The sequence below is a fragment of the Camelus dromedarius genome, chromosome 9 (genome assembly GCF_036321535.1).
Source record: "Camelus dromedarius isolate mCamDro1 chromosome 9, mCamDro1.pat, whole genome shotgun sequence".
Classification (NCBI taxonomy): domain Eukaryota; kingdom Metazoa; phylum Chordata; class Mammalia; order Artiodactyla; family Camelidae; genus Camelus; species Camelus dromedarius.
In genome coordinates, this window is record NC_087444.1 from 73,865,907 (window position 1) to 73,892,073 (window position 26,167).

The 26,167-nt window shown below is 52.7% G+C and overlaps 3 protein-coding genes across 7 annotated transcripts; 2 read left to right on the forward strand and 1 right to left on the reverse strand.

Annotated features, from left to right (window-relative positions):
* Positions 1-1,518: 1,518 nt before the first annotated feature.
* On the forward strand, positions 1,519-5,417 carry BAX (BCL2 associated X, apoptosis regulator). 3 transcript variants are annotated; one of them, XM_064489503.1, is made up of 6 exons: positions 1,519-1,642; positions 2,223-2,274; positions 2,374-2,520; positions 2,905-3,040; positions 4,676-4,785; positions 5,161-5,417. In XM_064489503.1, the coding sequence occupies exons 1-6, from the start codon at positions 1,609-1,611 to the stop codon at positions 5,351-5,353; spliced, it is 672 nt and encodes a 223-aa protein (XP_064345573.1). In that variant the 5' UTR covers positions 1,519-1,608; the 3' UTR covers positions 5,354-5,417. The 3 variants fall into 3 exon arrangements, with proteins under 3 accessions (XP_064345573.1, XP_064345571.1, XP_064345572.1); XM_064489501.1 differs by having other exon boundaries at positions 4,676-4,780; positions 5,211-5,414; XM_064489502.1 differs by having other exon boundaries at positions 1,568-1,642; positions 2,384-2,520; positions 4,676-4,780; positions 5,211-5,413.
* Positions 5,418-8,554: 3,137 nt separating this feature from the next.
* Positions 8,555-10,346, forward strand: FTL (ferritin light chain). Its single transcript, XM_010996356.3, has 4 exons — positions 8,555-8,917; positions 9,081-9,227; positions 9,571-9,696; positions 10,044-10,346. The coding sequence occupies exons 1-4, from the start codon at positions 8,816-8,818 to the stop codon at positions 10,194-10,196; spliced, it is 528 nt and encodes a 175-aa protein (XP_010994658.1). The 5' UTR covers positions 8,555-8,815; the 3' UTR covers positions 10,197-10,346.
* A 77-nt stretch (positions 10,347-10,423) lies between these two features.
* GYS1 (glycogen synthase 1) lies at positions 10,424-26,093 on the reverse strand. Of its 3 annotated transcripts, XM_064488654.1 has the most exons (17): positions 25,776-26,093; positions 24,140-24,321; positions 21,998-22,189; positions 20,933-21,118; positions 20,547-20,691; positions 19,565-19,682; positions 19,149-19,269; positions 18,803-18,909; positions 17,564-17,623; positions 17,396-17,474; positions 15,694-15,807; positions 15,276-15,402; positions 14,241-14,336; positions 13,883-14,046; positions 13,344-13,424; positions 13,060-13,183; positions 10,424-10,596 (listed from the first exon to the last, which is right to left on the reverse strand). In XM_064488654.1, the coding sequence occupies exons 1-17, from the start codon at positions 25,891-25,893 to the stop codon at positions 10,466-10,468; spliced, it is 2,145 nt and encodes a 714-aa protein (XP_064344724.1). In that variant the 5' UTR covers positions 25,894-26,093; the 3' UTR covers positions 10,424-10,465.
* Positions 26,094-26,167: the final 74 nt, after the last annotated feature.

Below are 26,167 nucleotides of genomic sequence, written 5' to 3' on the forward strand. Positions count from 1 at the left end.
TGTCCTCAAAATATGGCAGCTGCCTCCTCTAAAGCGAGTGATCCAGGAGCGAGCCAGGGTGAAGCTGTAGTGACTTTTATGGTCTAACCTTGGAAGTTACACTCTGTCATTCCACAGCATCCTGTTAATCACACTGGTCAGCCCTATTCATTGTAGGAAAGGATGACACACAGGGGCATATGTACCTGGAGGTGAGAATCTTTGGAGCCCATCTTGAAGGTGGGCCTCACAGATGCTGATATAGCATCTTTATTATTACAAACAATTTTAACTTCAGAATTATCTCAAAATTTTCTCCCCTCTACTCAACAGCTGTACTTTTGAGAGGTCCATGTCTGCATTAAAAGTCCCTTCTTCCTTTTCTGTAACTGGAAGGGAGGGAGGAAGGGCTAATTCATTGGGCTGGACTAACAGACACAAAGCCAGCTTCAAGATTAATAGGAAACACTCTTTCTCTCAAGGACATACTTTCTCACTTACAGAGAAATATTGTTCTTTAAAATCATCAAATGTTGGAAATTCTATCAGTAAAAATGATACATCCCCTCTTGTTTGTAGGATCTAAGTCATTTGATACAGAGTAGCAGCCTCAATTTTCAACCCAGGTGCAGAGCAAAGGATTTCTGGACCCAACACTCCACATCTACATTCATTGTAGTTTTCAAGGATAAAAGACCCTGGTCCCCTTCACTGTCCACACTTGATGTTGACCCTGCTTTGCTTTAAGCCTATCATTTAGTTGTCTAAACTTAAACTCCTCTCTTCCTCCAAATCCTATCATAACTATACCTTTTCCTTTGTCAAGATGCTCCATGATTTCTCTGTTGTGTGGTCTCCATCATCTCAAGGGATCAATAAACTTGACTGTCTGACTATGTTCCTGGTGGTATTAGGCTGAGGGACTAAGACACCTATAATCTTCAATTGCATGGCTTCCAGCCACCCTTGGGCCATAGATTCCCTTCTCTTACATGCCCAAACAATTCATCATCTGACCCCAGCCTATTTTTCTAAATCTGAGCGTTTTTTCTTACTATTTTATTTTTAAAGGAGATATAATGCTTTTCATAAAGTACACGTCTTGTGTGTACATCTCAATTAATTTTTAACATGTGTATGCCCAAATAATCTCCACCCAGATCAAGATATAGCGTATTTCGGGCACCCTAGAAGCCTCTCTTGGAGCCCCTCCCTGTCCACACCCTGCCGATCTATCACCATGGATAAGTTTTGCCACTTTTTTAACTCTTAAGTTCTTTCTGCCCCGGGAAGGGCTCAAGGGCTCAATATTTTCAAACTTCTGAAAATACCGCAGGACTGAATACCTGACTAAAAATTATAGCTGCGATTGAACGTGTAGCCGGCGGAATGGCGCCACGACCAGGTCCTAAAGGGAAGTGCCGACTGGACAATCACGTGATACGAGCCAAGCCTCCCCCGAGCAGGTGGCACAGGTGCGGGCGGCCCTGCGGGGCAGCGGCGCGCGGCGGCCATTTTGCGGGGCGCTCACGTGAGAGGACGCACGCGCAGCGGGGCGCTCACGTGACCAGGGGCGCGCTGCGGCCGCCCGGGCGGACCCGGCGAGAGGCGGCGGCGGGAGCGGCGGTGATGGACGGGTCCGGGGAGCAACCCAGAGGCGGGGGTGAGGCGGGAGGCGGACGGGCGGGAGGAGGGCGAGCCCCTCGCCGGCCGACCCCCGCCCCCCCATCCCTCCTGCCGGTCTGGGGCCGTGCGATCTCCAAGCACTCCGGGGCAGAAACTCCCGGATCCGGAGCTGCCAGCCTCCACCCCCTCCCTCCCCGGGGGTCCCCGGCTCTCTGGCCTCCGCGTCCCAATCCCTTCCAGTCTGGAGCTCTTGGATACCCGAGAGGCTAGAGAACCCCAGAATCCAAGCCCCCGGGCAGGCCCGGGCTTGTTGCCGGCACCACTTCCTGGTGGGAGGGGCGGGTCTCCCCTCTGTCCCCTCAGGCCAGGGGTCTGGATGCATGAAGTGTTTCTTCAACATCCTCCCCCGGAAGAATGAAAGATAGAGGCCCAGGACCCCTGCCTCTTTCTGCATCAGGCACTCAATTGCCCAGGTCCCCAGTCACTTTATCTGCCAGGGACCCAGAAGTGCAGGGCCCCCTAGTGTTGTCCTCCCTCAGGGATCATGAGCCTTACCGCTTCCCTGAATCCCTTAGAACCCAGGAGTCCAGGCACTTCTTCCCTCCTTTCTCCTCTAGGGCCCACCAGCTCTGAGCAGATCATGAAGACAGGGGCCCTTTTGCTTCAGGGGTGAGTTTGAGGTCTCATTATTGCGGAGCGGATTTAAGGAGTGATGCCCCATTCTGATTCTGCACCCCCCCCCCCCCACAACTCCATTCCCACTCTTAGTTTCATCCAGGATCGAGCAGGGCGAATGGGGGGAGAGACACCTGAGCTGGGCCTGGAGCAGATTCCCCAGGATGCGTCCACCAAGAAGCTGAGCGAGTGTCTCAAGCGCATCGGAGATGAACTCGACAGTAACATGGAGTTGCAGAGGTGTGGCCCCTGGGACCCAGGAGTCAGGACAGTGTCCCCCTTCTCCATCAGTACCCAGGAGTCCCAGCTCCCCTGGGAGCCTGGAGTCCAGGCCCACAGCCCCCTTTCCCCTCAGACCTGGGGTGTAGGGCCCCAGCACTCAAGTCAGCACTCTGGACCCCTAGCCCTCCCCTCTCCTAGGATCTTGAAACCCTCCTTCAGGGAGTCATTTCTCCCAATGCCCTAAATGTCCATCTTGTCCCTTTTCCCCATGATGGCCTCCTGCCATTCATTTGAGCCTGGCTCAGGCCTCAGTTTCCTTATCTTTGGTATGGAGTGGACGCCAGAGTTTCCACACTCTGCCTGATCCTTCCTCCCCAGCACCGGCTCTCCTCTCTCCTGCAGGATGATCGCGGCTGTGGACACAGACTCCCCCCGAGAGGTCTTTTTCCGAGTGGCGGCCGAAATGTTTTCTGACGGCAACTTCAACTGGGGCCGGGTTGTAGCCCTTTTCTACTTTGCCAGCAAACTGGTGCTCAAGGTGGGCAGCTGCAGGGCTGTGAGCTCCAGGAGGCTCCCTTCAACTGGGGCCGGGTTGTAGCCCTTTTCTACTTTGCCAGAAAACTGGTGCTCAAGGTGGGCAGCTGCAAGGCTGTGAGCTCCAGGAGGCTCCCTTCGGACCCACAAGGACCTGGGAGTTGCAAGGTCAACCCTTGTGGCAGCCCTGTAACCACAGAGGGAACGGAGAGAGACAGCTGTGGGCCAGTTATCTGCTTTTTCTTTCATTTATTCATTCAACAAACATTTATTGGGGCTATGATGTGTGTGACCTATACTTGGCACCCAGGACATAGCACCGGACAGAACAGGCTAGGTCCCTACTCTCATGGGGCCCACAATGCACAGTGCCTGTTAAGTGAAATAAACTAGAGTCATGTGATTGTGCACCATGGTCAGGAAAGACTTCTAAGAAGAGGTGACATTACAGCCAAAGTTGGAATAACAAGATAGATTCAGTGATGTGTAAGGATGAGGGAAAAGGCATCTGGGAGAGGGCACGGCAAATGCAAAAGCCCTGAGGTAGGACCAAGTCTGGTGTGTTGAGGACAATGAGGCAGCCCATATGGTTAGAACAGAGTGAGAAGGCGGATAAGGTGAGAGATGAGGGTAGACTGAGGGGTGTCGTGGGCCATTGCAAAGCCTAGCTTTACTCAGAGAGTTAGGAGTGACTGGCTGGCTTTAAACAAGAGAGTGAGGTGACCTGATTTATAAAAATATTTTCTAGCAAGTATGACAAAATGTTAATTGTAGAATCTAGGTTGTGTGTATATGCCAGTTCACTGTGAAATTTTAAAAATTTTCTCTCTGAAGATTCTCATGATCAAATATTGGGGGAGGGGAAGCTCCACAATATTGTTTTGCCTCCAGTGGGTAGAAAAAGGGATTTGGGGGGACAAGGGCAAAAACTGGGATGCTGGGTACCACTAATCATACTGGCAAAGGACTGACCTGGACTCAGGTAGTAGCAGTGGATGTGGGGAAGTCGATTTCTTGATGTGTTTGCAAGACTGGGCTGATGGGGTTGGAGGTGAGGGGGACAGCAATCAGGGTGATGGCAGGGCTGAATGTGGAGCTGGGGACAACAGGTGAGAAGCAGACAGATAAAAGGTGGGAAGGGAAGCTTAGGGAGTTGAAGAGCAGGTCATAGGTATGGTCTGAAGGTCAGAAGCCTTATCTGGGAAGTGACATTAGACCTGAGCTTGGAGGGATGAATGAAAATTCCCTTGGTTGTGGCGAAAGAACCAGCATGTGCAAAGATCCTGAAGCAGGGAAAGAATTTGGTGGGAATGAAGATATGGAAGAAGGGTAACGAGGTACAGAAAAGCAGCAGAAAACTGGATCAGGTCAGAACCTTCACACAGGGCCTTGTGGGCCAAGTTACGCTTTTGATGCTTATCCCAGAGGTACTGGGGAGCCACAGAAGGTTTGTGAGCATGGCAATTGACAGTGATGAGATCCAGCTTATGATTTATGAAGCTCATTCTGACTGTGAGTGGGAAAGAGACTGCAGAAGGGCAGAAGGGGAGACAGAGAGTTGAGAAATGAAGCTTGGGGCCACTGTCCCCAGACAGTGAGGACAAGGCTTGGTCCCTAAGGCCCACCCCGCTCCCTGCAGGCCCTGTGCACCAAGGTGCCTGAACTGATCAGGACAATCATGCGCTGGACACTGGACTTCCTTCGAGAGCGGCTGCTGGGCTGGATCCAGGACCAGGGTGGTTGGGTGAGGCCCCTAACGCCATCCCGTCCCCCAGTCCTCTGGGATCCCTGGGCCTTCCTGAGCCCACCACAGTGGAGGCCCATTCCCCACTTTCAAATCATCAGATGTGCTCTATAATGCGTTTTCTTGTGTATCTGATCAACTCTTGATTCATCTAATCTCTGTTGACCTCTCTGTGACCCCTGACCTCCTGGTGATCTCTGACCTTCCAGTGACCCCAGACTGGACTAGTGCCTTCTGCCCTCCCTGCAGTTATCAAATTCTATGATAACTCTTTGACTCCAAGTCTTTAGTACCCATTAATCTTAGGCCCTTTCCCCCACTCCTGCCCTCTGACCTCTCCCTGCCCCTCTCCCTCCCTGATGCCTCATGTGCCGGCCCAGGGGCTATCCCTTGGCCAAGATGCTGAAGTGCCCAATGTCCCTGTCCCCAGGACGGCCTCCTCTCCTACTTTGGGACACCCACGTGGCAGACAGTGACCATCTTCGTGGCCGGAGTGCTCACCGCCTCACTCACCATCTGGAAGAAGATGGGCTGAAGCCACCAGCAGCCTTGGACTGTGTCTTTTCTGCATAAATTATGGCTTTTTTCTGGGGGAGGGGGGACTTGGGGCCATGGGCATTTTTCTTACTTTTGTAATTATTGGGGTGGGGTGGGGTGGGATGGGGAGAAGTGGTCTGGGGTGGGCAATAAACCTCTTTCGGGCCACACATGAGTCTGAGTCACTGGGGCCACTCCTTGGTTGTTGCAGGAGACCAGTCTTCATGTGCTGACACATGTTTTTTCTGAGGGCCCTTGGTGCCCTCTTTGGGTCAGTGATGAGTTTAGGTCCCAGCCCTGCCTGCAAAGAGCCCACAGTCCTGAGGGGGATGGGGGCAACTTGAGATCACATGTGTTATGTGTCGCAGCCTAGAGTGCTGTGTTGGAGGAAGGACTGGGCAAGGCCCAAGCCCAGCAGAGGAGCCTGGGGCCTGGGATGGGGGGTGTAGGCAGGGGCGGGTGGTGGTGGTTAGAGATCAGGGCAGCAGGGTGCAGAGAAAGCCTCCTGGACCTCCAGGAACTAGGGCCTGGAAGCTTCCACCATATGGGAACACAGGAACTTGCACATGTACTGAGGTGGAGAAATGGGGGAGGAGGGATGGGGGTGCAGACCTCGGGAGGACTAGAAAGGAGGGGAGGGTTCTGGAGCCTTTTGGGGAAGCTCCTGGGGTTTGGAAGACTGAGGAGGCTAGAGAGAAGGTCCAAGGAGACTCCAGATGAGGCCTGAGCTTGTGCGGTGTGGCCAGAGAGGAGGGACGGGCAGGAGGCTGACAGGGTGTGCCAGGAGGGGCTGGAAGAGGAGGAGGAGCTCTGAGGTCTGGCCCTGTACCTGGGTGGGACCCTCCAGGAGAGGGTAGGGGGTGGAAAGATGCCAAGCTTAGAAAAAGGCACAGTAAAAAAAGAAAAAAGGGGGGTGAGTATAGTTCAGTGGTAAGAGTGCTTGCTTAGCATGCACGAGATCCTCAGTTCAATCCTCAGTAACTCCATTAAAAAATTTTTTTTTTAAAGATTCACAGTAGATTTAGACACAAGAGCAATCAGAAAAGGGGATTACAGAGATTAAGTTCACTCAGAGAGTCACGATTGTCTCCTCTCTGGCTCTCTCTACCTCCTCTGTGTCTGTCTCCGTCTCTTTGTTTCTGTCCTCCTCTCTCTCTGGCTCTTTCTGTCCCCTTCTCTTGTCTCTGTTCCTCTGCCTCTCTGTCTCTGGCCCTCTCTGGGTCTCCGTCCCCCTTTCTCTGTCCCTGTCTCTCTGGGTCTCTGTACACCATACCCCGTATGCTCCCCCCAACTGTCTTTCTTCAGACCATCTTGTCTCCCCCCTTCCTCTCCCCACCCCTGTGAACACTTACCAGGTCACCTCTGCTTAGATGGAACCTGCCGGAGGCTAAAGGTCTTCCGGCTGAGGTATGAAATTTGGTGAATGAGTAACTCAGGTCCCATTGTGACTGTGTGCCTGGGGCAACGGCCCCTCCCCCAGAGACTCTCACCAGAGACACCAAGTCCTGGGAGAGGTGTCAGATAAGATAGCCGTGAGGGGAGACTGAGTCACCACCCAGAGAGAGGGGACAGGATGGCCACAGGCGGGAGCCCAGGGAAAACATCAAGGGAACTAAAAAGACAGTAAGACCCTGAGTCAAAGCTCACTCAAGGCCGCACCTTGGGGGAAGGGGCCAGACTTGCGGCCGAGCCAGGCCTAGTTCCCAGGGTCCCAGCCAGACTGTAGTCCACCCCGAGGAGATGATGTCAGTCAGTGGGGCCCCACCCCGCCCCTCTGCTGGAGCCCCTTGCGGAGCTGAGTTCAGCATGACTCAGCACAGCTGCTCTCTTGGCCACTGGCCCAGACACCCCCTTAGGACCCCAGATACTGAACTAGCTGGAATCCCCTTGCTTGGGGGGGGTGCCCTGCCTGGACTTCTTGGAGAGGCTTCTCTGCAAAGCAGGCCCTGACCTCTTCCCCCAGCGCCACAGCAGCTTCAGCTACCCTGCCCCAGCCCACCAGTTATTTCTATTAGGGCACTTAAATAGGGTCAAGTTCCTGTCTTTGTTTCTCTTCCCCTCCCCAACCAACAACAGGGAGCTCCTGATGGGAGCCAGCTCTGCCACCCAGACACCAGCCTGGACTGGGTACACCTTACAAATGTCCATTGGTTGAAGACAGATGTCCCATCCACAGGTCTCCTGTGCCTCCTTGTTTCCCTAGGACCCAGTGCTTCTCTGTCATCTTGAAGGAGCTTGTGTCCGACAAAACAGGGACAACTTCAGAGAGATCGCTTTCAGAAGCAAAAATGATTCCCAGTCTCTGGCTGCCTTCAAACTAGTCTCCACGAAGTGCAGCCTCACAGAGAGACCCCCCCCCCAAAGCTCCAGTGTCATTGCACCTCTTCCCATTGCAGTTCCCCTCAAAATAATGAGCCCCTAAAAATAGCCCTTTAGGTATTCCAAGTAGACCAGATCATCTTTCCAGGGCTCCAAAGGGCTCTCCAAGACCCCCTGCCTCTTTTAAAAGCCCTCACTAGGCTTCCAGAAACACCCCCTTCAACTCCGAGGCTGAACCCCAGGACTCTTCACGTCCTTTTAATCTTGTGGATCACCTCAAGGGTGTAAAGACCTCCCCCAAGAAGTTTCCAGGAAAACATGGACTTCTGTTGTGAACTCTTAAGGCTACAGAAACCCCTCTACCTTTGAACAAACCCCAGGGCTCCAGAACCCCCAACCAACCCACCTCTCAGAAAGTGACCCAAGGTTCCAGAAATAATATCTCGCAGCCTTCCAAACTTCCCAATGATCTGGGTACGCCCTTATCTCCCAGAGCAAACCCCAATCATTTGGAGATTTCTGCATTTCAGAGGAACTCCCAGGGTTCCAGAAAAGTACATGCTTTGACACAACCCCAGAATCCAACCTACTTTCCTGAGACAGCCCCAGGACCCAGGGATCATTACTTTCCAGGGCTCCCAGTGTTCTTATTAATCTTTCACCTACCAGAGTCCTCCCAGTATCGCTTGACTTCCCAAAATTAGCCCCACAGTCTATGCATCCAGCAAAACCCCCCAACCCCCAATTCCCCGTTTCACAACAGCCTCGCGCTACAGGCGCGTGACTTCCCCACCTCCCGAAGTCGGGGGGGTGGGGTGGGGGGTCTGGGACTTGTCCCCGCTCCTGATTGGTCATGTGTGGGCTCCAGGACCCGCCTCCCACCACCGCAGATTGGCTAATGGCCTTCCCTCACCGCCCCACTTCCGAGGGCCCGCGCGCTATAAAAGAAGCCGCCTTGCCCACACCCCCTTGCAGTGCGCTCGGCGGTCCTGCGGATCTGTCTCTTGCTTCAACAGTGTTTGGACGGAACAGACCCAGGGACGCCCCTTGCTCCAGCCTCCGACCACCCTTCAACCTTTTTTCCAGTCGCATCCTTCAGAACCAGCCACTGTGCTATCTTCAGCCTCTGGGACCAGCCAACACCGTTTTGTGAGCTTAACTCCTTATTACGGATCAACCATGAGCTCCCAGATTCGTCAGAATTATTCCAGCGAGGTTGAGGCCTCTGTCAACCACCTGGTCAACATGCATCTGCGGGCCTCCTACACCTACCTCTCTCTGGTAAGGGTCCCCAAGACGCCCCCGGCCCAAGTTTTCCTCAGCTGCGCGCCTTCGGCGCTCTGCGCAGGCGCTGGCCTTTGTCCGATTGGGTATTCAGAAGGCGGAGTTAGGACTCCTGGCGTCACATCTTGCTAACCATTGTTCCTGCCATCTCTTCCCGCAGGGCTTCTATTTCGACCGCGACGATGTGGCTCTGGAGGGTGTTGGCCACTTTTTCCGCGAATTGGCTGAGGAGAAGCGCGAGGGCGCGGAGCGTCTCTTGAAAATGCAAAACCAGCGCGGCGGCCGCGCCCTCTTCCAGGACGTGCAGGTAAATAATGTGGGGCAGCGGACTACATCTCCCAACTGTCCTTGCACTGGAGGCCACTAGACCATAGCTGTTTAGGTACCGCCGAGGTTTCTGGGAGATTGAGTTCTGTCTTGTGTGAGTTGTTAGGGCTGCAAATGGAGGCGCCCACGGTTCCCTCAAGACGTGGCAGTCCAGTCCACAGCGTGTGGTATCGTGGAACGTGTAGTTATAGAACACTGATGGATGATAGATGCAACTTTTTTTCGGACTAAGCCGTTACTCTTGCAGCTACTGGAAAATTACTAGCTTTTAGTCCTTTCCAGAGTGTGGCTTGTACTGAGCCCTCTCTTGTCTGTTTGTATAGAAGCCATCTCAAGATGAGTGGGGTAAAACCCAGGATGCTATGGAAGCTGCTATTGCCCTGGAGAAGAACCTGAACCAGGCCCTTTTGGATCTGCATGCCCTGGGTTCTGCCCGTGCAGACCCACATGTAAGTGTCCCGGTTCACGTCTGCCCACCCTTAAACCTTCCCTGGAATGAAGCTTACATTCTGTCTGGGGTGGGGGGGCGGTAATTAGGGTTTTTAAATTTTAATTAATTAATTAATCAATCAATCAATTAATTAATTAATAGGAGGTACCGGGGATTGCACCCAAGACCTCGTGCTTGCTAAGCATGCACTCTACTGCTTGAGCTATGCCCTCTCCCCCAAGCTTACATTCTAACTAAAGCTTTGGTCTCATTTGATTGGGGCAGATTTCTTTGTGAGCCTCATTTGCCCCATCTGTCACATTGTTAGATCGGTAAGTGGCAACAGTTTTCTCTTCTGTCACTCAGCTCTGTGACTTCCTGGAGAACCACTTCCTGGATGAGGAGGTGAAACTCATCAAGAAGATGGGCGACCACCTGACTAACCTCCGCAGGCTCTCTGGTCCTCAGGCTGGGCTGGGCGAGTATCTCTTCGAAAGGCTCACCCTCAAGCACGACTAGGAGCCTCTGCAACCCAGCGGCCTTTACAGAGCCCCTCTGGTGTCAGGGCTTCTGCCTGAAGCCTCTCTGCAGTCACCAGGCAGCTTTTTAACCATCCTGGAGCCCTCTCCCAAGCCTAGGACCAAATAGAAATAAAGCTTTTTGCAATGGCTTGTTTTGTGTGTGTGGTGTGAGAAATGGGGTGGGATCTCACAGAAGCTAGGCTTCTGGCTGGACTAGGCTGGCAGGAAGAGAGGAGTTGGTTCTCTTTACTGTTCTAAGGCAAGTTATTACCTGTGGAGTGTTGCAGTAGTGGGTTCTCTGCTTTGCCCGGCTGTTGCCTGCTGCCCCTTCTCGACGGTAGAACCCAGACTCCAGGGAGAGTCTAGTAAGACCTGGGGTTGGTCACTGGAAGCAGATGCTGTTAAAGATACCAGACTGTAACTAGAAACTTGTTCAGATGAGTGATTGCGTTGCCAGGCTCTGCCAAGCTCTGAAAGTAACTGTCTCTGGCTCAATTCTGGGAGGTTGAGAATTGTGAGCTCCTTTATATGGGTGAGTTGAGGCAATTATGTAAGTTATGCATCTCAACCAGAACTCACCCTCAAGTCTTGACTTCCAAAGGCTACTTGATACCCCTCTCAAATTCTAAGAATAGTAGGTAGAATCCAGCAAGTGGATCTGAGCAGCTGGGAGCATGTGATGTGAAAGAGGTGCTGAGCTAGGGCTTTAGGGCTCAGCACTGAAACAGGATGTGAAATTGTCCAAATGGGAACTGAAGAAGCTCGAAGATGGCTTAGCAGGCAGTTCCTGGGCCTAACAAGACAATGTCAACTCTGACCCCTGTACCCTTTCTCTGTCTTAATCAAAGAGGAAATGGCTGCTGGACATGTGTTCTTTTGTCTGCTCAGCACCAGCCCCTCCTGCTGGTGATTCTGGTGGGGGAGGGGGCTTCTGGTGGGGGAGGGGGTAACAGGAGGGATGATCACACGTCCAAATCCAAACAATTGGAGCTTTCTACTCCCCTGAAAAGCCATTGGTTTAGAGATGAACATGTAGCCTAGTGAAGACTAGAACTGAAAGGAGAAATATTTGTTTTCAGTCATCCAGTGGACAGTAGGGCCAAAGTCCAGAGGACACAGAGTCCTGGAAACAGGCTCTAAGCTAATTCAATAGAAGTTTCTGCCATGATGGAAATGTTCTGTATCTGCACTGTCCAATAGGGTAGCCATGAGCCACATGTAGCTGCAGTGGCTGTTGAGCCCTTTCTACTGAAGAAATTAATTAATTTAAATTTAAACAGTCACATATGGTTCATAGCTTTTCCAATGACACAGCCCCTTTGTGTCAAAGAGCTTGCACCAACTTTTTGCTGCTTAAGTCAAAAATGAGAGGTGACTTCCTTTGAAATAACCCTGGAATCCAATGGCAATCCAAGTCTCTAAGGCAACAGGATGAGACAAGAGGTCAGGGACCCACTGGTGGGCAGGAGGAATAGGAGGTAAAGAGGAGGGAGAAGCCAACCGAGCCCTCACGTCAGACTAGACCTGAGATTCTTAAATATAGCTGTATTTTTTCATCTCTGGACAGACTTCAATCACACTCCCTCTGCCCTTCCTCTCCCAACTGCAAACCAAGTGCATCAGACACAGCACAGCACACATGAGGGGCCCCTCCCTTTCACCAAATTTGGGGGCAGGGCACAGCTTGGGGATGGAAGAGGCTTGAGGTAAATATGAGGTTCTAGAATCCAGTGGGCTGAGTTCTAGACCTGGGGAAGTTACTGGGTTGCAGCAGTGGCAAGGTTCCAGATTCAGCAGCCGGGACCTAGAACCCAGTGGTTTCATGGTGGGTCTAGCAGCTGGGGTTGTGTGTGGGGTTGCTGGGGAAGACAGCCAGTTGTCCTCAGCAGAGGGATTTCCTGGAGGGCACAAAAGGAGGAGATGGGTCTGGTCCAGAAAAGGCCAGAAAGGCATCTAGGCCAAGACAGCACGTTCTCCAGGAGGAATGAGAAGCCAAGTGGTCTGCCCCCACTTGCTTGGCCAAAGTGTGGCGGAAGAGGGGAGGACTGGTGGAGGCAGAGGGAATCCTCCAGGCAGAGCTGGGCACCCCAGGGAGGGCTAGATCAGAGTAAACAGGAGTGCACTGGCCTGTAGCCCAAGTTCTGGAGTTACAATGGAGGATGTATATTCAATTATGTCCCTGAAAAAGCCCCAGCTCTGAACTTGATTGTCTTATTAGCAGGGACTCCACGTGGTTTCCAGTGCAAGGTGGCCCCTAGGCCAGGCCTGAGCTTGGCATGCTAGGTATGCTGTAGAATTAGCAAGCCGTCAAGGGCTCTAGGAGCCATAGCATGGAAGGCAATAGACCAGGTTTCCGAAAACCGCTGGCACCACAGCAGGGTAATGGCAGATTTCCTGGCCTCTGGAACTTGGGCCAGGCCTGGGAGACTCCAGGGCACAGATTGTACATTCTGGAACCCAAGAAAGGCACGCATAGTGGATTCTGGAGTGTTGGGGATTCCAAAAGGGGGGCTAGAGGGGCTGGAGTGTATGGTGGAGGGGACGGGGCTGTGGACCCCATGGAGGGTTAGGGATCTGAAGTGGAGTTTAGGAAAAGTGCCATTCTGCATCCACCCTCCGGATAAAGAAGGCAGGGCTGGCAGGGAGTGTGGGGCAGGGGTCTTAGTTGCGCTCCTCGCCCAGGGAACTGGCAGGGCTGAGGGGCTCGCTGGGGGTGCTCAGTGAGCTGGAGGGCGCTGTGTCCACCGAGCCGCGCTTGCTCCCGCCAGAGGAAGAGGTGCAGGAGGCGCGGCGCGGCCACTCAGGAGCGCGGATATTGCGCCGGTCCTTGGCGGCCTCCTCGTCCTCATCGTAGCGCTCACCGTCTTCATCCGGTGGTACATCCCTGGGCTCCTCCTCATCCTCGCTCTGGTGCGGGCTCGAGTGTCGTGACAGTGAGGGTGATGGTGGCACTGAGGCTGGCCGTGGGTAGCGGTAGCCCTGGGTCTGTGTACAGAGGTGTGGGCACAAACCACAGAGTGAGCAGTGTCTCCCTACAGCCTGCCTGGGCGTCTAGCTTTCCTGAGGCCTTCTGGAGGGCCGGACACCCTACCCCACCCCACCCTTCTAGCTCCTGGCCCACTAGAGAGACCCCGGGTCCACTCACCGCGTCAGCCTCGTGGGGCTCGTAAGTGAAGTGTTCCGGAAAGGCCTTGGCCAGTGCCATGTGGCGCGCGGACATGTAGTACTTATAGGGGGTAAAGAAAGGGAGCAAGGATCAGGGGCGGACTCGGCTCCCGCCCAGATTTGGAAAGGGTGAGTTGAGCCCTGGCTACACCATTCATGCAAATAAACACGTCTTGCGGTGGGTTCACGGTGGGTTCACGGCTGGCACCTAAGCCAATTATCTTATCCATTTTTCTGGTCCCACCCCTTATGCAGATAAGCAGAGCTGTGAATGGACAGTCTGAGTCACACCCACTTAACAAGGTGGAATTCTCCACTCAGGGACCTCTTTGGCCACACCCTTATGCAAATAGAGGATTTTGAGTTGGTCTTCCTGCCAAAGTTGATTAATTTCTTAAAGGGACAGCAACCGTTACAAGTAGAAATTTAACCGCGCCCTTTGCGCCAGCCTTTGATGCTGAGGAACCAGGGACCCAGAGAGGCTGATTCACCAGCAGAGAATGGGGAAGGGAGTTATACCCGGCCTAGGTATTTCCAGTCCAGAAGATCAGAGAGGCGCTCCGTGCGGTTCCGCTGGATAATGCGCTGCCGCCGGCTCTGCTGGCAGAAGCTGTAGAGGAAGGAGGTGAGCTGCGAGCAGGAATCATCCAGGCTGCGGAACCGCCGGTCCAGGATGTAGATGCCTGTCGGGGCCAGGACGGGGTCTCAGAAAACAGACTGAGGAAACCCTCATTCTCTCTGAGACTCTGCGGCACCAGGACGCGTCTTCCCATTGGGACTCAGGAGTCCACCCCACTCCTCTCTTCTCTTAGTGACTCAAGAGTCTACGCCCCTCCTCCCCAAGATCCAAGTCCCGGCACTCAATCCGGGCTCTGACCGTAAGCTGAGGGGTCTGCGATGTGTTCCTCCATGAAGCAGCCGAAGCCGGAGAGGTTGGTGGAGATACTGGGGATACCCATGACCGTGCACTCAGCTGCGGGAAGGCACGAGAAAGGCCCGGTTAGCGTTCCCCTCTTTATGGTCTTGAACTCCAATAAAAGCTCCAATGGTGCCCTCTACTGGTGACTTTACCAAGTGCTGGGCACTGTGCGGAGCAAGCCAGGAGCCAGAAAAATCAGGGTGTGCGTTAGACTAAATATCATAGTCCCTATTTCTTAGAGGGGAAGCTAAGAGGCCGAGATAAGAGGGGAAAAAAGAGGCTGAGAAAAGGGAATTCACTTGCCCTAAGTCCTGAGGGTAAGGAAGTGTCTATAACTGGGTGATAAGAATGCTAATTTATTGGATCAGGGTACTCTGGATCACGTCTACCATTTTAATTAATTCTCACAAACTATAAGCTACTTTGTGCCAGACCATACTGTTTTGGTTAGCATATAGCTTCAGAGTCTGTTTTAACACGAGGTAAGATGAGGTCTCATATTATCATTATCACTGTGTATGCAGCACTTTCACTGCCCTAAATAATGCTGAGAAATGCCTCAAGGAGTTTATTATAATTCTTATACAAGTGTTTCTAAAAAATTAGACCCTAAATATAATAAGGCTTATAGGAAAAATAGGTTTGGGGCTGGTCACACAAAACCTATGCACCATTTTAACCATGGCCGAAACAAAACTGGCAAAATTCCTAATTATCACACAAGCACAGTCTCCGTCACACTCAGTTGTGTTAATGAACTGAATTTAGCTTTTGTTGTTTGGGGGACCAAACAGTAGCAAATTGGGGTAAATCACATGTGAACTCTGACATCAAGCCTCTAATGACTCATCCATCACATGAGCTACTGTGTCACAAAAACACATGCTACAGCAGAACAGACTGTTGCCATTGTTTCTGTTTTGCAAAGGAGGAGCTTGGGGATCAGGGAGGGCAAGTGCCTTGTCCCAGGATCATGCCAGACACTACACTCACCTGGCGTGTAGCCCCAAGGCTCATAGTAGGAGGGGAAGACCCCAAGGTGGCAGCCACGGACAAACTCTTCATAGTCCACGGGGAGCAGGGGGCTTGTGGAGGAGAGGAACTCTGGGTGAAAAATCACCTGGCAGGGAAAAAGAAGGATTCAGCCGAAGCACCTTATGTAGCTACTCCCTGGGATCCCAGAGTGGCTGGGAGACAAACTTGTCTAAAGTCACACAAGTCAGTGTCATGACAAAGATTTGAATCGCAGTCTGTCTGCCTCGGAAGCTAAGGTTCTTTCTAAACATAGTAATCCTTTCATAAGCTTGGAGAGATGGGGAATGTGAGGACTAGGCTCCACTCCCTCCATGACTCCCCCATCCCCTGCCCCCATCCTTTACCATGTCCAACCCACCCTGGCCCAGGCCCTCACCTTGACCCTGTCGGCACTACTATTGAAGAGGCCAATTCGGCGGATGGTAGTCAAGATAGGGTCCGAGGAGTCATCCAGCATATTGTGGGTGCACACAGGGGGAAAAGACTGCCGCTGCAGAGGCCACAAGTGGGGTGAGGGGTTAGGGAAGGGACAGAGGGCTCCCTACTTCCCATGAGCCATGCTGAACCTGGGGACCCAAGGAGACCGCAATTCCCACCAGGTTGTGGGGCAAGAAACCCAAGAGATTACCAGGAGTTGTCAATTTCCTACTTGGTTCTATCTGTAAAGGTTTTTTTTTCTCCTTAACCACCACGAGCCAAAAAGTAACTACAATTCCCAGTTGTCTTTGAAGCAAAGCCAGGGCTAATATGCCTCATGGACTACAGGGAGCTCTCTTGTTCTATACTCTGGGCTGTCATCAAAGAAATTCAAAGGAATAGAAAGGGGGCAGAGATAGTGCCAATGTGATAGCAAGCTTCAAGGGCTGCTGGAAGGTATAGCTTTGTTATGAAAATCCTGGATCTCTTTCTCTCCAAGTCCTCTTTACTCTCCATCATGTAAATCCCTCCACCTCCACCCTCAAGAGGCCCAAAGACACCACAATACCCAAGAGTCACTGGAGGAAGACAAAGCTAGTGTGATAGCATCCTTGGGGGCTGCTGGGATGTTCTTTGCCCCTGTCCCATGATTTCTCTCATTAAAAAATCTACTCATCTTCAGTCAGCTGACTCCAGGAGCCTGGGAAACTGCAACTCCCAGCAGCAAGCACCATGGCTGAACCATCCTCAGTGAGGCAGACTGCTTTTTGGGTATTGGAGATTATAGTTTGGCCAAAAGCAGTTCACACTCTGTTTGGGTAACTTGGCTGTCTAGGCTTCCACTCCCCAGGAAATGGATCACCAACACTGATCACAGGTACCAAAGACTCTCAACTCCAGAGAATAAAAGAACTCTAATTCCCAGAAGTCTCTGGGGCAACGGAAGAGTCAATGTAGCAGAAATTCCAGGGGCTGCTGGGAGTTACAGTTCTCATTTTGTGACCGCCAATTTTCTCTAAGGTTTCCCATTCATCTAATTAACCCCAGGTATCTAAAGAAGTTACAACTCCCAGGAGCATCTGGGGACTAAGACACAGCCAGTGGGATAAGAAACAGCAGCTGCTGAGAGTTTTCAATGTTTTGTTTTGTTTTGTTTTAAACCTTTATTGTGGTATGATTCCTGTACAGTGAACTACACATAAGAGTTTTCAATATTCTTCAGGGAATAAGTGTTTTAGCTGAACTCCTGGTTCTATCCCTAGAGGTCCGACAAAATGACCACTCCCAGTAGTCTCTGGGGGAAGAGGTGGAGGCAGCCTGCAGCAAGGCCCAAGGACAGCTGGGAGTTGTAGTTCTCCTTTTGTGACTATCTTGACTTTTAAGGCCCCTTTCACCTTTTGTTCATGGATCACCCCTCCAGGACACCAAGAAACTACAACTCCCAGCAGCTCCTGTGGCAGAATAAGCTGTAGGAAAGCAGGCTGCCCTAATGGCTTCTGGAAATTGAAGTTCTACCAGTTTCACACCCTAATGTGGATTCCTAGAATAAGGGCTGCTAATAAAGCAGAACTCCCAGCAATCTCTGGGGTCAGAGCTAAAATGGCAAGCTGCCTCCAGGGCTGCTGGGATTCACCACCTCTGCTCAGGAGTCCAAACCATACCTGTGTGGCAAAGATGGCTCTCTTCATCATAGTGAAATCCTCCTTGTCCAGCATCTTGTTCATGTCTGGGAGGCTCCCCCTGTAAGGCGAGCAGGGGTTTGCATCTGGGAATGGGTGACGAGAGGATTAGAACCCAGGAGGATGTAGGGCTGAGGGCAGGACACTCACACCAGCAAGGATTCATAAAGTTTCCTCCCAAACTTCTCCTTCACTGTGTTGGCTGTATCCCTGGAAGGAGAAGAGCAACAATGTCACATACACACCCACTGCCATTTATGGTTAGGCTTCTGGGGCAGCTGGGGAGTTGAGGTCTGAGCAGAGAAGCCCTGGAGATTTCTGGCTGGAGGATGGAGACTCGGGGAATAGGCCCTGGAAGGCTCAGATCCCTTGTGCCTTGCATCAGCTGTGTGGCCAGGGACAGGTGGCCTTCCCTCTCTGACTTCAATGACTCATCTGTCAGATGGGGATAAAAATAGAAGCAACCTCAAAGGTTTGAAATGAGAATTCAATGAGGTCATGACAAAAAGTGCACAGTGCCCAGCACACGAGCCTTCCAGAAATGTCAGCTATTATTAGGACCTGTGCTAGTCCTGGCAGTGGTGATGCTAAGCCCCATTTTATTAAAAGGAAAATGTATGTACCCAAGTAAAGCTAGCAAAGAGCGTGACCCTACAACTTCATTGATAGTCCTCTGTTCACAGTCCTCTCGTTGCTCTGGCCTCATTTTCTTACCCCAGCTCCCTAGGGCACTCTGCTCCAGCCCCACTGGCCTTCTTGCTGTTTCTCAAATATACCTCAGGGCCTTTGCACTTGCTGTTCTCCAGATACACAGAGCTCCCTCCCTCACTTCCTCTATTGGTCTCTACCCTATGGCACTTTCTCAATGTAGGCTGTCCTGACAACCCAGTCTCATCTTACAGTCCTGCTTTTTTGGACAGAACACTTTCTATAGAATTTTCTAGAATGTGAACTCAGTGAGGGCAAGGATTTTATCTTTCTTGTTCACCGCCGTGTTTCCAGTGCCTGGAACAGCACCTGGCACACAGTTGGAGCTCAATGAGTATCTGATGGCGAGGGAATGGGTTTTACAGATGAGGAAACTGAGTCTGGGAGAGAGGGAATGGTTTGCCTAAAGATACAAAGCCAGAGAGGGACAGTGGCACAAGCGAGACCGTGCCAGTTTTGTATCAGAGCCTCGGCTGTGCTGTCACAGTTGTCCTGCCTGCAGCTGTGACTTCATCCTGCCCCTAAGCTGTAGGCATCTGCATCAAGTGACTTTACTAGGAATCGGGTAGCAGACAGTCGATCGTGTTACAGGTAACAAAACAGACGCCAGGAGACACAGGGGCCCCAAAGCACACAGCGGGGAGTGGGAGCCGCAGGAATGCTGGGCTAAGGGATGCCAACCAAAGCTGCTTGCGCACGGCTTGGCCCTTCAGGGTTTCCACGTTGAAGTTGTTGGTCCGAGCCGGCATGATGAAGAAGGCGACCACTGTCTGCTCGCTGCCGTTCACCTGGGGCAAAGGAAACGTGTGGGTGAGGATCACATGGGAGAAGGTGGAAGCTGCCCACCTTTTCCACCCCCAAGACCACTAGGACCCTGCCATGCCCCTTTCTGACAAGGAGAATTATAAAACAGAGCTACCCATTCACACATGGGTTTCCCTGTCCCCATCTCCCTGGGTCTCCATTCTCCCCAGTCGTGTACTGGTTTTTCTCATCCTCCTTCGCCCCCTTGCAGCCCAGGCCTTACTCTGAGCAGATAGTTGAGCCGGGCCAAAGCCTCCAGGAAGACATCAGCCCCCTTGTTGGAGAACTCATAGCGGCCAGCAATAAAGAAGTACAAGGTCTTGTCCAAGTTGAAGTCCAGGTGCCTAAAGAAGCCACAAGGTTGGGTAAAGCCAAGACCTCACCGTTTAGCCCCGGCCTTGAAACTACAAACCCCAGAAGCCATGGGGGCAAAGAACATCTTAGGATAGAGGCATCATGGGAACTCCTGGGAACTGTGGTTCTTTTCTCCTTAGATGGGGATATCCTTAACTTCTCAGCTGTTGTTCTGATGCTCAAGAACTTAAGAGGCTGAGCCCTCAGCTGTCCCCTCTGTTGGCCCCAGGAGTCTGGGCTCCCAACCCCCTCCTCTCTCAAAACCTAGGTATCTGGCCTACATACCCATAAAAATGGCCCCGCACAAACTCCTGGATTCGAGCCTTGCTCTGAGCATGGAGGTTCTGGAATTCATGCATGGCAGAGAATTTCTTCACATTCAGTCCATTGGGGGTCACGATATCTGGGATTGGGGGAGAAGGTCCCACATTTCATTTCTTCATTTCTTCATTCAGATCAATGTGGCTGAATGAATAAATGAAGGAAAGACCCCTTTCCTTTCCAAATTTCTGTTTCAATAGCTCCTCTGTGAGCTCCTGTGGTGACCCAGCTGCCCTGCCACTCAGATACCTTCTTGCCAAATATTGCTTGTTTATGTTCACAAGCATAACTACAGCTCCCATCAGCCCCTGTGAATGGCTAACCAGACAGGGAACCAATCAACTTCGGGGCTTCTGGGAGTTGTAGTTCTTTTGTTTCCCCTATTCCAACCTGTGCTAGAGGAGTGATTCAACATCCCCTTCCCGCTTTTCTACCTTCAAGCCTCTTTTGGGGCCCCAACCATTTCCTATTCTCAGAGAAATTAAAGCATATCAGTGAAAAACCATAACCCCCATTAGCTCTTGGGGCAAAATTGCAGAAACATAAGAAGCTGACCAGCCAAAGGCCTTCTGGGAGTTGTAGTTCTCACCTTATATCCATTGAGAATGGACACTATAATTTGGGAAGAATAACTGGTTCCAATACTGTTTTTCTCAAAAGCAAAAGCCAATGAGCTTCCTTCCTCTTTCAGAAGACCAATATCCACATTAGCCAATAAAATAATTTTACCATTTCTGAAATATTAAAGAAACTACACCTCCTATTAGCCTCTAGGGTACATAGCCAGGCAGTCTCATATGCAGGTCACCAACCTAGGGCCTTCTGGGAGTTGTAGTTCTCTGCTCTTTACAGCAAAAAAAAAAAAAAAAAAAAGAAAAAAAAAAAAGGTACTGGCCTTGGTACAGCCTACCTCATACATGTCTATGAACCCCAGCCTATTTCCTACCTGGTTTCCTTTTGAGCAGGTGCTGAGCCTCGATGGCGGTAATCTGGGACACGGTAGTGAAGACATGAGCGCAGTGGGCTGCTGCCCGCTCCATGCAGTAGCGGTGATAGATTTGCCTCTCACCTGCTTCCTTGTCCACATTGAACTGACCAGGGAGGGAGGGCAATCAGATTAGAAAAACTGGGGAGAAGACAGAAGGTCCAGACTCCAGGGTCTTAGGGGAGATTGGATTTGGAAGCTAGACTCCTGGGTCAGATGGAGGACGAGGCTGGGGACTTGGACTCCTGGGTCCTGAGGGAAGAGGGAACTTGATCCCCTGAGGGAAGAGGGACAGCTTTGGGCTGTCTGAATGCTGGCAGCCCCCATCTCCCACATTCCCAGCTCACATTCTCCAGGTTATTGTAGAAGTCCACAGCACCGGCACATAGGTATCGCCCCAGCAGCGTGGCATGGGTGGTGAAGATTGTAGCCACAGGCAGCCGCCGGGCACGGCACAGGCAGAGCCCGACGCCCGCCAACCACTCATGGAAGTGCGCAACCACATGTGGTTTCTCCTCGCTCTGGGCCAGGAACTGTGGGGCAACAGAGAAAGGGCCACTTTATCTCTATGTGTGTTGTGAAGACAACCAGTCAACCCCAAGATGGATGAGGAAGCAGGGGAGAGGTCAAACTGTCTCCACTACTGCACAGAATGGGTGCTGGCCCACTGCAATCCCCATCAGGCAAGGAACTCTAAATCCTTGAGGCAGTCAGACTAGCTGACCTCATCCTCAGAGGCTGATGGGAGCTGTAGTATTTTGGCCAGCCTTCTAAGTCCCACCAGGACTAATTGGAAAGACTGAAGTTTTAGTATGCCCAGGTCCCGTGCACAATTCCTGAAGACTCTTTATGTTGATCAAGAACAGACCTATACCCAGTAATGGGCCGAAGGACTACAACTCCCAGAATGCCCTAGGACCAGTTCGTTCATCAACTGTTTGTTCTAGGCTATGGGAAAGAGTTTTCTGAGCCTTTTAAAACCTAAATGGGGGTCAGAATCAGGATTCCTGGTTCTCAGACAGGCTGGAGATTCCCAAACATCCAGGGACCCATCTGAGAGCCAAGTCCCACCAATATTGATACAATTAGAGAACTACAACTCCCAGAACTTTCTGGGGTGAGCCCTCCCCTCACACCAGCATCCCCAAGGGCCAACGGCTTAGGATTCCTACATTTGGAAGATTGGAGTGAAAGAAGCTGGGGTTGGGACATTGGGTCTCCGAGGAAAGAAGAATCTGGGCCCCTGGATGTCCATGTTCCCAAAGATCAGAGCTAATCCTTGGATTAAAGGACCTACAACTCCCAGAATTCTCTGGGAGAAACCAGCCACCCTCTGGGCAGGGGCTCATGGCCACTGTAATTTGGGGCCTGAGGTCGAAAGGGGTAACATAGGGACCAGTAGTGGGGCCTACCTCACCCAGGAACCAGGTGGTGAGGAAGCCAAAAAGGACGGCATCGTTAGCCTCCCGGTCGTACCAGGGCACCCCGATGTTGCACGTGTCCCACAGCTCGCCCTTCCAGCGCTCCAGGGCCCAGGCTGAGGCCCCCACGTCCAGGAGCACCACCAGGGGGCTCCCCTCGATCAGCCAGCGCCCGAAATACACCTGGAGGGGCCACAGGGAGGCTAAGGGTTTTGGCCACAGGTCTCTGGACACAGCATCTGAGCTTCTCCCATCCTCAGGCAGAGGCCTGGAGTCACGGCCTTGGTTCTTCTACCTTCTGTTTCTGCTGCTAATTTCTCACCTGCTGGTTTTTTTCTCTACCTGCTGGTAGTTATTCTCACCATAATCTTTTCCCATCTCTGCTGCAGCATCTCTCCGTCCTCTGCTTAGTTTCTGTATCAGCTGCCCTTCTCCCACTGCTGCCCCCCTTTTCTACTTAAAACCATACCTTGTGCACATCCTGTCTCTGTGCCCCCACTGCCTTGTTTTTCCACCCTGCTAGTCATTTCTCCAACCCGCTGCCTTTTTTCTGTGTTTGCTGCCACATTTCTCTCACCAACCATCCAGCTGCTTTTTCCCATCATCTTTTCTTTCAGCCGCTCACTCTTACCACTGGATGCTTCTTTTACTGTTCTCACTGCCACCTTTCTTCCACTCGCTTCCCTGTTTCGGATCCTTACCCCATATATTTGCCACTTGTGTCCGCTTTCCTCCACCCAGAGGCCTATACTCCACAGCCTCATTTCTAACACTGCCCACCCACTTTCCACGCCCGGGGGCTGCATTTTTCTACCCACTGCCATGTTTCTAAGCTTTGTGGTCTCATTTCTGCCCCTGCCACATTTCTCTGACTGGTTGCTTTTCTCCTGAGATTGTGGCCCAGATCCTGGGCCTGCTGCCACAGCTCTATCCAGCCAACAAGCCGTCATACTCCTCCCCAACCTGGCTTTTCCCGGCTTTGCAAGCCTGCCCCCGAGGCCCCTCCCCCTCCCAGCTGTTGTCTGCCCTTTCGTTGGGGGGGGCTATTCTTAGGCCCCCAGCATAGGGACAGCAGCTGCCCTGGGGGAAGGACTGGGCTGCCCTAGGGTTCCTTAGGGACACAGTCCTGCCTGGCTGGCTTCCAGACCCCACCCCAAACTGGAGTCTGTGAATGATTCAAGACAGCATTGGATCTCCCTCTCCCAGACCCCAACCTGTCTGTACCTCAGCCCTGCTACCTTGTGGCCCCCTCCCTGGGGGACAGCCACCTCTCTGTACTCACCCTTCAGTCCTCATTTGATGCCTGGGAATATCCCCTCCTGAGCTCTTTAATTCTTGGCTCTGCTCATCTGAAACTCTGTCCCCTGGTGGGCCTGGCTACCTCTCCTCTCTTCCTCAGTAATTCACTTTTCTCTCTTCTTCGAGATCCTTCTCTCTAAAACATCAGGCTACCTCCCTTCTGTATCTAAACTCTGTCTATGTCCCTACTGCTCTAACCCCTCGGGCTACCATCACTTTCTCCATCCGGCTCTCTCCTTTGTCCGCCTGTCCACCTCACCTGCAAGCTTGGCTGTTTTTAGGGATAATGATGATGATGATGACAATAACAGCTCACAGACAGTGCTAACTACATCCCAGGACCTGTGCTGAAGACTTTTATGAACTCGGTCATCCTCCCAAGAAACCTATAATGTAGACGGTATTTGCCAAGGTCATACCACAGGAAGCAGAGAAGGTGAATTTGAGCTTCAGGCTTCAGAACCCCTGCTCTGGCCTCCTGCCTCACCCTAAGCCCACCTCCCCTGGGTTCTGTCTGGCTGTCCATCTAGCTGTATTTCTCTCCCTGGATCTGAGGTTCTTGGCCTCTTGGAACCATTTTTCAGTCTGTCCTGTACCTGCTGTCTGTCCATTCACTAATTTCTGAGAGCTGGGGGTTCACCCACTTACTTCATGGGGCCCTGCATCTGTCTGAGTGTCTGTCCATCTTTCCTTCTCTGTGTCTGCCTGGGTAAGTACTGGGTCATCCTGAGTTTCTGTCCATGCCTCCTCTCCCTGGGGCTGTTCACCCCACAACCCCACCGACTCCTTCTCTTCCACTGCTCCCACCCTGCCCTCAGCCAGGCCATGTCCCACCTTGCAACCCTTGCTGTTCATGGAGTCCAGCGTCCTCTTCAGGGCCGGGGTCGGGGGCTCGAGCAGTTCCACCTGGGTCCTCACGCCCTGCTCCGTGTACGGTCCCACCAGGTAGTAGTTGTCGCCCCACTCATCCCCTGTCACCTTCGCCTTCGTCTGCAGCACCGTGTAGATGCCGCCCACTGTGGGCCCAAGTGCGTGAGGCCAGGCCCCAGCCGAGGTCCACAGGTCTGGGGCCTGGAGCAGGGCTGGGGGGCCATGGAAGCCCTAGACCTCTGGCTCAGAGGGAAAAGGGGACTGGGAGCCCATACTTTGGAGTCAGAGGGCGGAGGAGAGAGGAGGCTGGAGGATGGTACTCCTGGGTCTATGGGAGAAGGGGGCTGGGGTCGGGACTCAGAGGGAGGAGGGGGATCAGGCTAGATTTCTGAGTCTGAGAGAAGGGGCTGGGGGCCTGGGCTCCTAAGTGTGAGGGAATTAGGGGGCTGGGGCCAAGGATGTCAGAAGCTGACAAGAATCATCAAGATCCATGTTCCCGAGCTCCTGGCTTACAGGAGCTGGGTTTAAATTCCCAATCAGGCTCTAGGACACAGTAAGGGAGACTCCCTCTTCATGGCCTTATTTAGGTTCCCACAGTTGCCCCAAAGAAGCCAGAGTTGTCCCTCCTCACCCCTCAGGGACTCTGCCGACCTGTCCCCCAGTTTCCTCTCTCCAAATAGGGACACAGGCATGCAGGTCCCTGCCCCTGCCATGACTCCATTCCAGACCCAGGAGTCTGGGCCTCCAGCTTCCTTACCTTCTGGAGCCTGGGCCCTGGAGATCCATTGCTCTGTGTTCGCAGGCCCCCCCTTTCTCTCCCAAGACTCAGCAAAGCAAAATCCCAGCTCCCTTCCTTCTGTGGAGCACGACTGCCTAGCTCCTGGGATTCCAGCCTCAGCCTCCTTCAAACCCAAAACCTTAGGCCCTTTGGAGCCCGGGACCCAGAAATCCAGGCCCCCAGCCACTCCCATCCCAGGGCCCAGCCCCTGACCAACTTAGGACTTCCCAGCCTTCCCCTATTCCAGTGCGCATGTGTTTGAGGCCACGGGCTCCTCTACTCCTAGGAACCCAGAGCTCAGGCCCTCAGAGCCTAGGCATCCACGCCTAAATTCTGTCATCCTAGGATCTAAGAATTAAGGTCTCCAGCCTCCTCCCATCTTTACTCTCAAATGGCCACTTCCCCAAATTCTTCCACCATGATTCAGGCATCCTATCCCCCAGGCGGCTTTCTCCCAAACCGGAGTTACATCCCAAGACCCTTCCCCCGGGGCCACAGTTCGAAGTGCCAACCGCTACCTTCCCATCTCCTTCCCTATTCAGGACCCGGGTCTCTCGTTTCTTTCATTTTAGCCCCTCTCTCCTCTAGGACCCAGGACTTGGGTTTCTAGCCTGGGTTTCATCTTAGTCAGGCAACATATCCCCTCCCTCCAGGGCCCAGGAGACAAACGCTAGACCCTCCCCAAGGACACATGAGTCACAGGCTCCTTGTCCAGGACCCAAGAGTCATACCATGCAGCCTCGTCCCCCAATTACTCAGTAGTTTTGGGCCTCGACCCGTGACTGCCCTTCTCGTCCGGGCCCCTCCGCCTGGCGTGCTCACCCTTGTTGGCCACCTCCCAGGCCACCTCGAAGAGCACTGTGTTCTCCAGGTCGAATTCATCTTCCCAATCCTCCAGTCCTGGCAGTGAGGACATGGACAAAGTGCGGTTTAGAGGCATGGCCGACGCGGGAAGAGGGCCCCGGGGGCCACAGGTGGGGGCCCCAGAGGTGTCTGAGGAATGCACTAGGCAGGGCGCTGGGCCAGGTAGCTGGTGCCCGACGGGAAGCTTGCACCGCCCTCGGCTTCCTATTGCACGACCGCACTACCGCACGCAGTACTCGGACCTGGACTGGAGGCGGCCGCAGCGTCACTGAGCTCAGTGGGGCTCCTGCAATGAAACCTTGCGGCCGCCAGGAGGCGGGGCCCGCCCCCCGGCCAGCGCCATTGGTCCG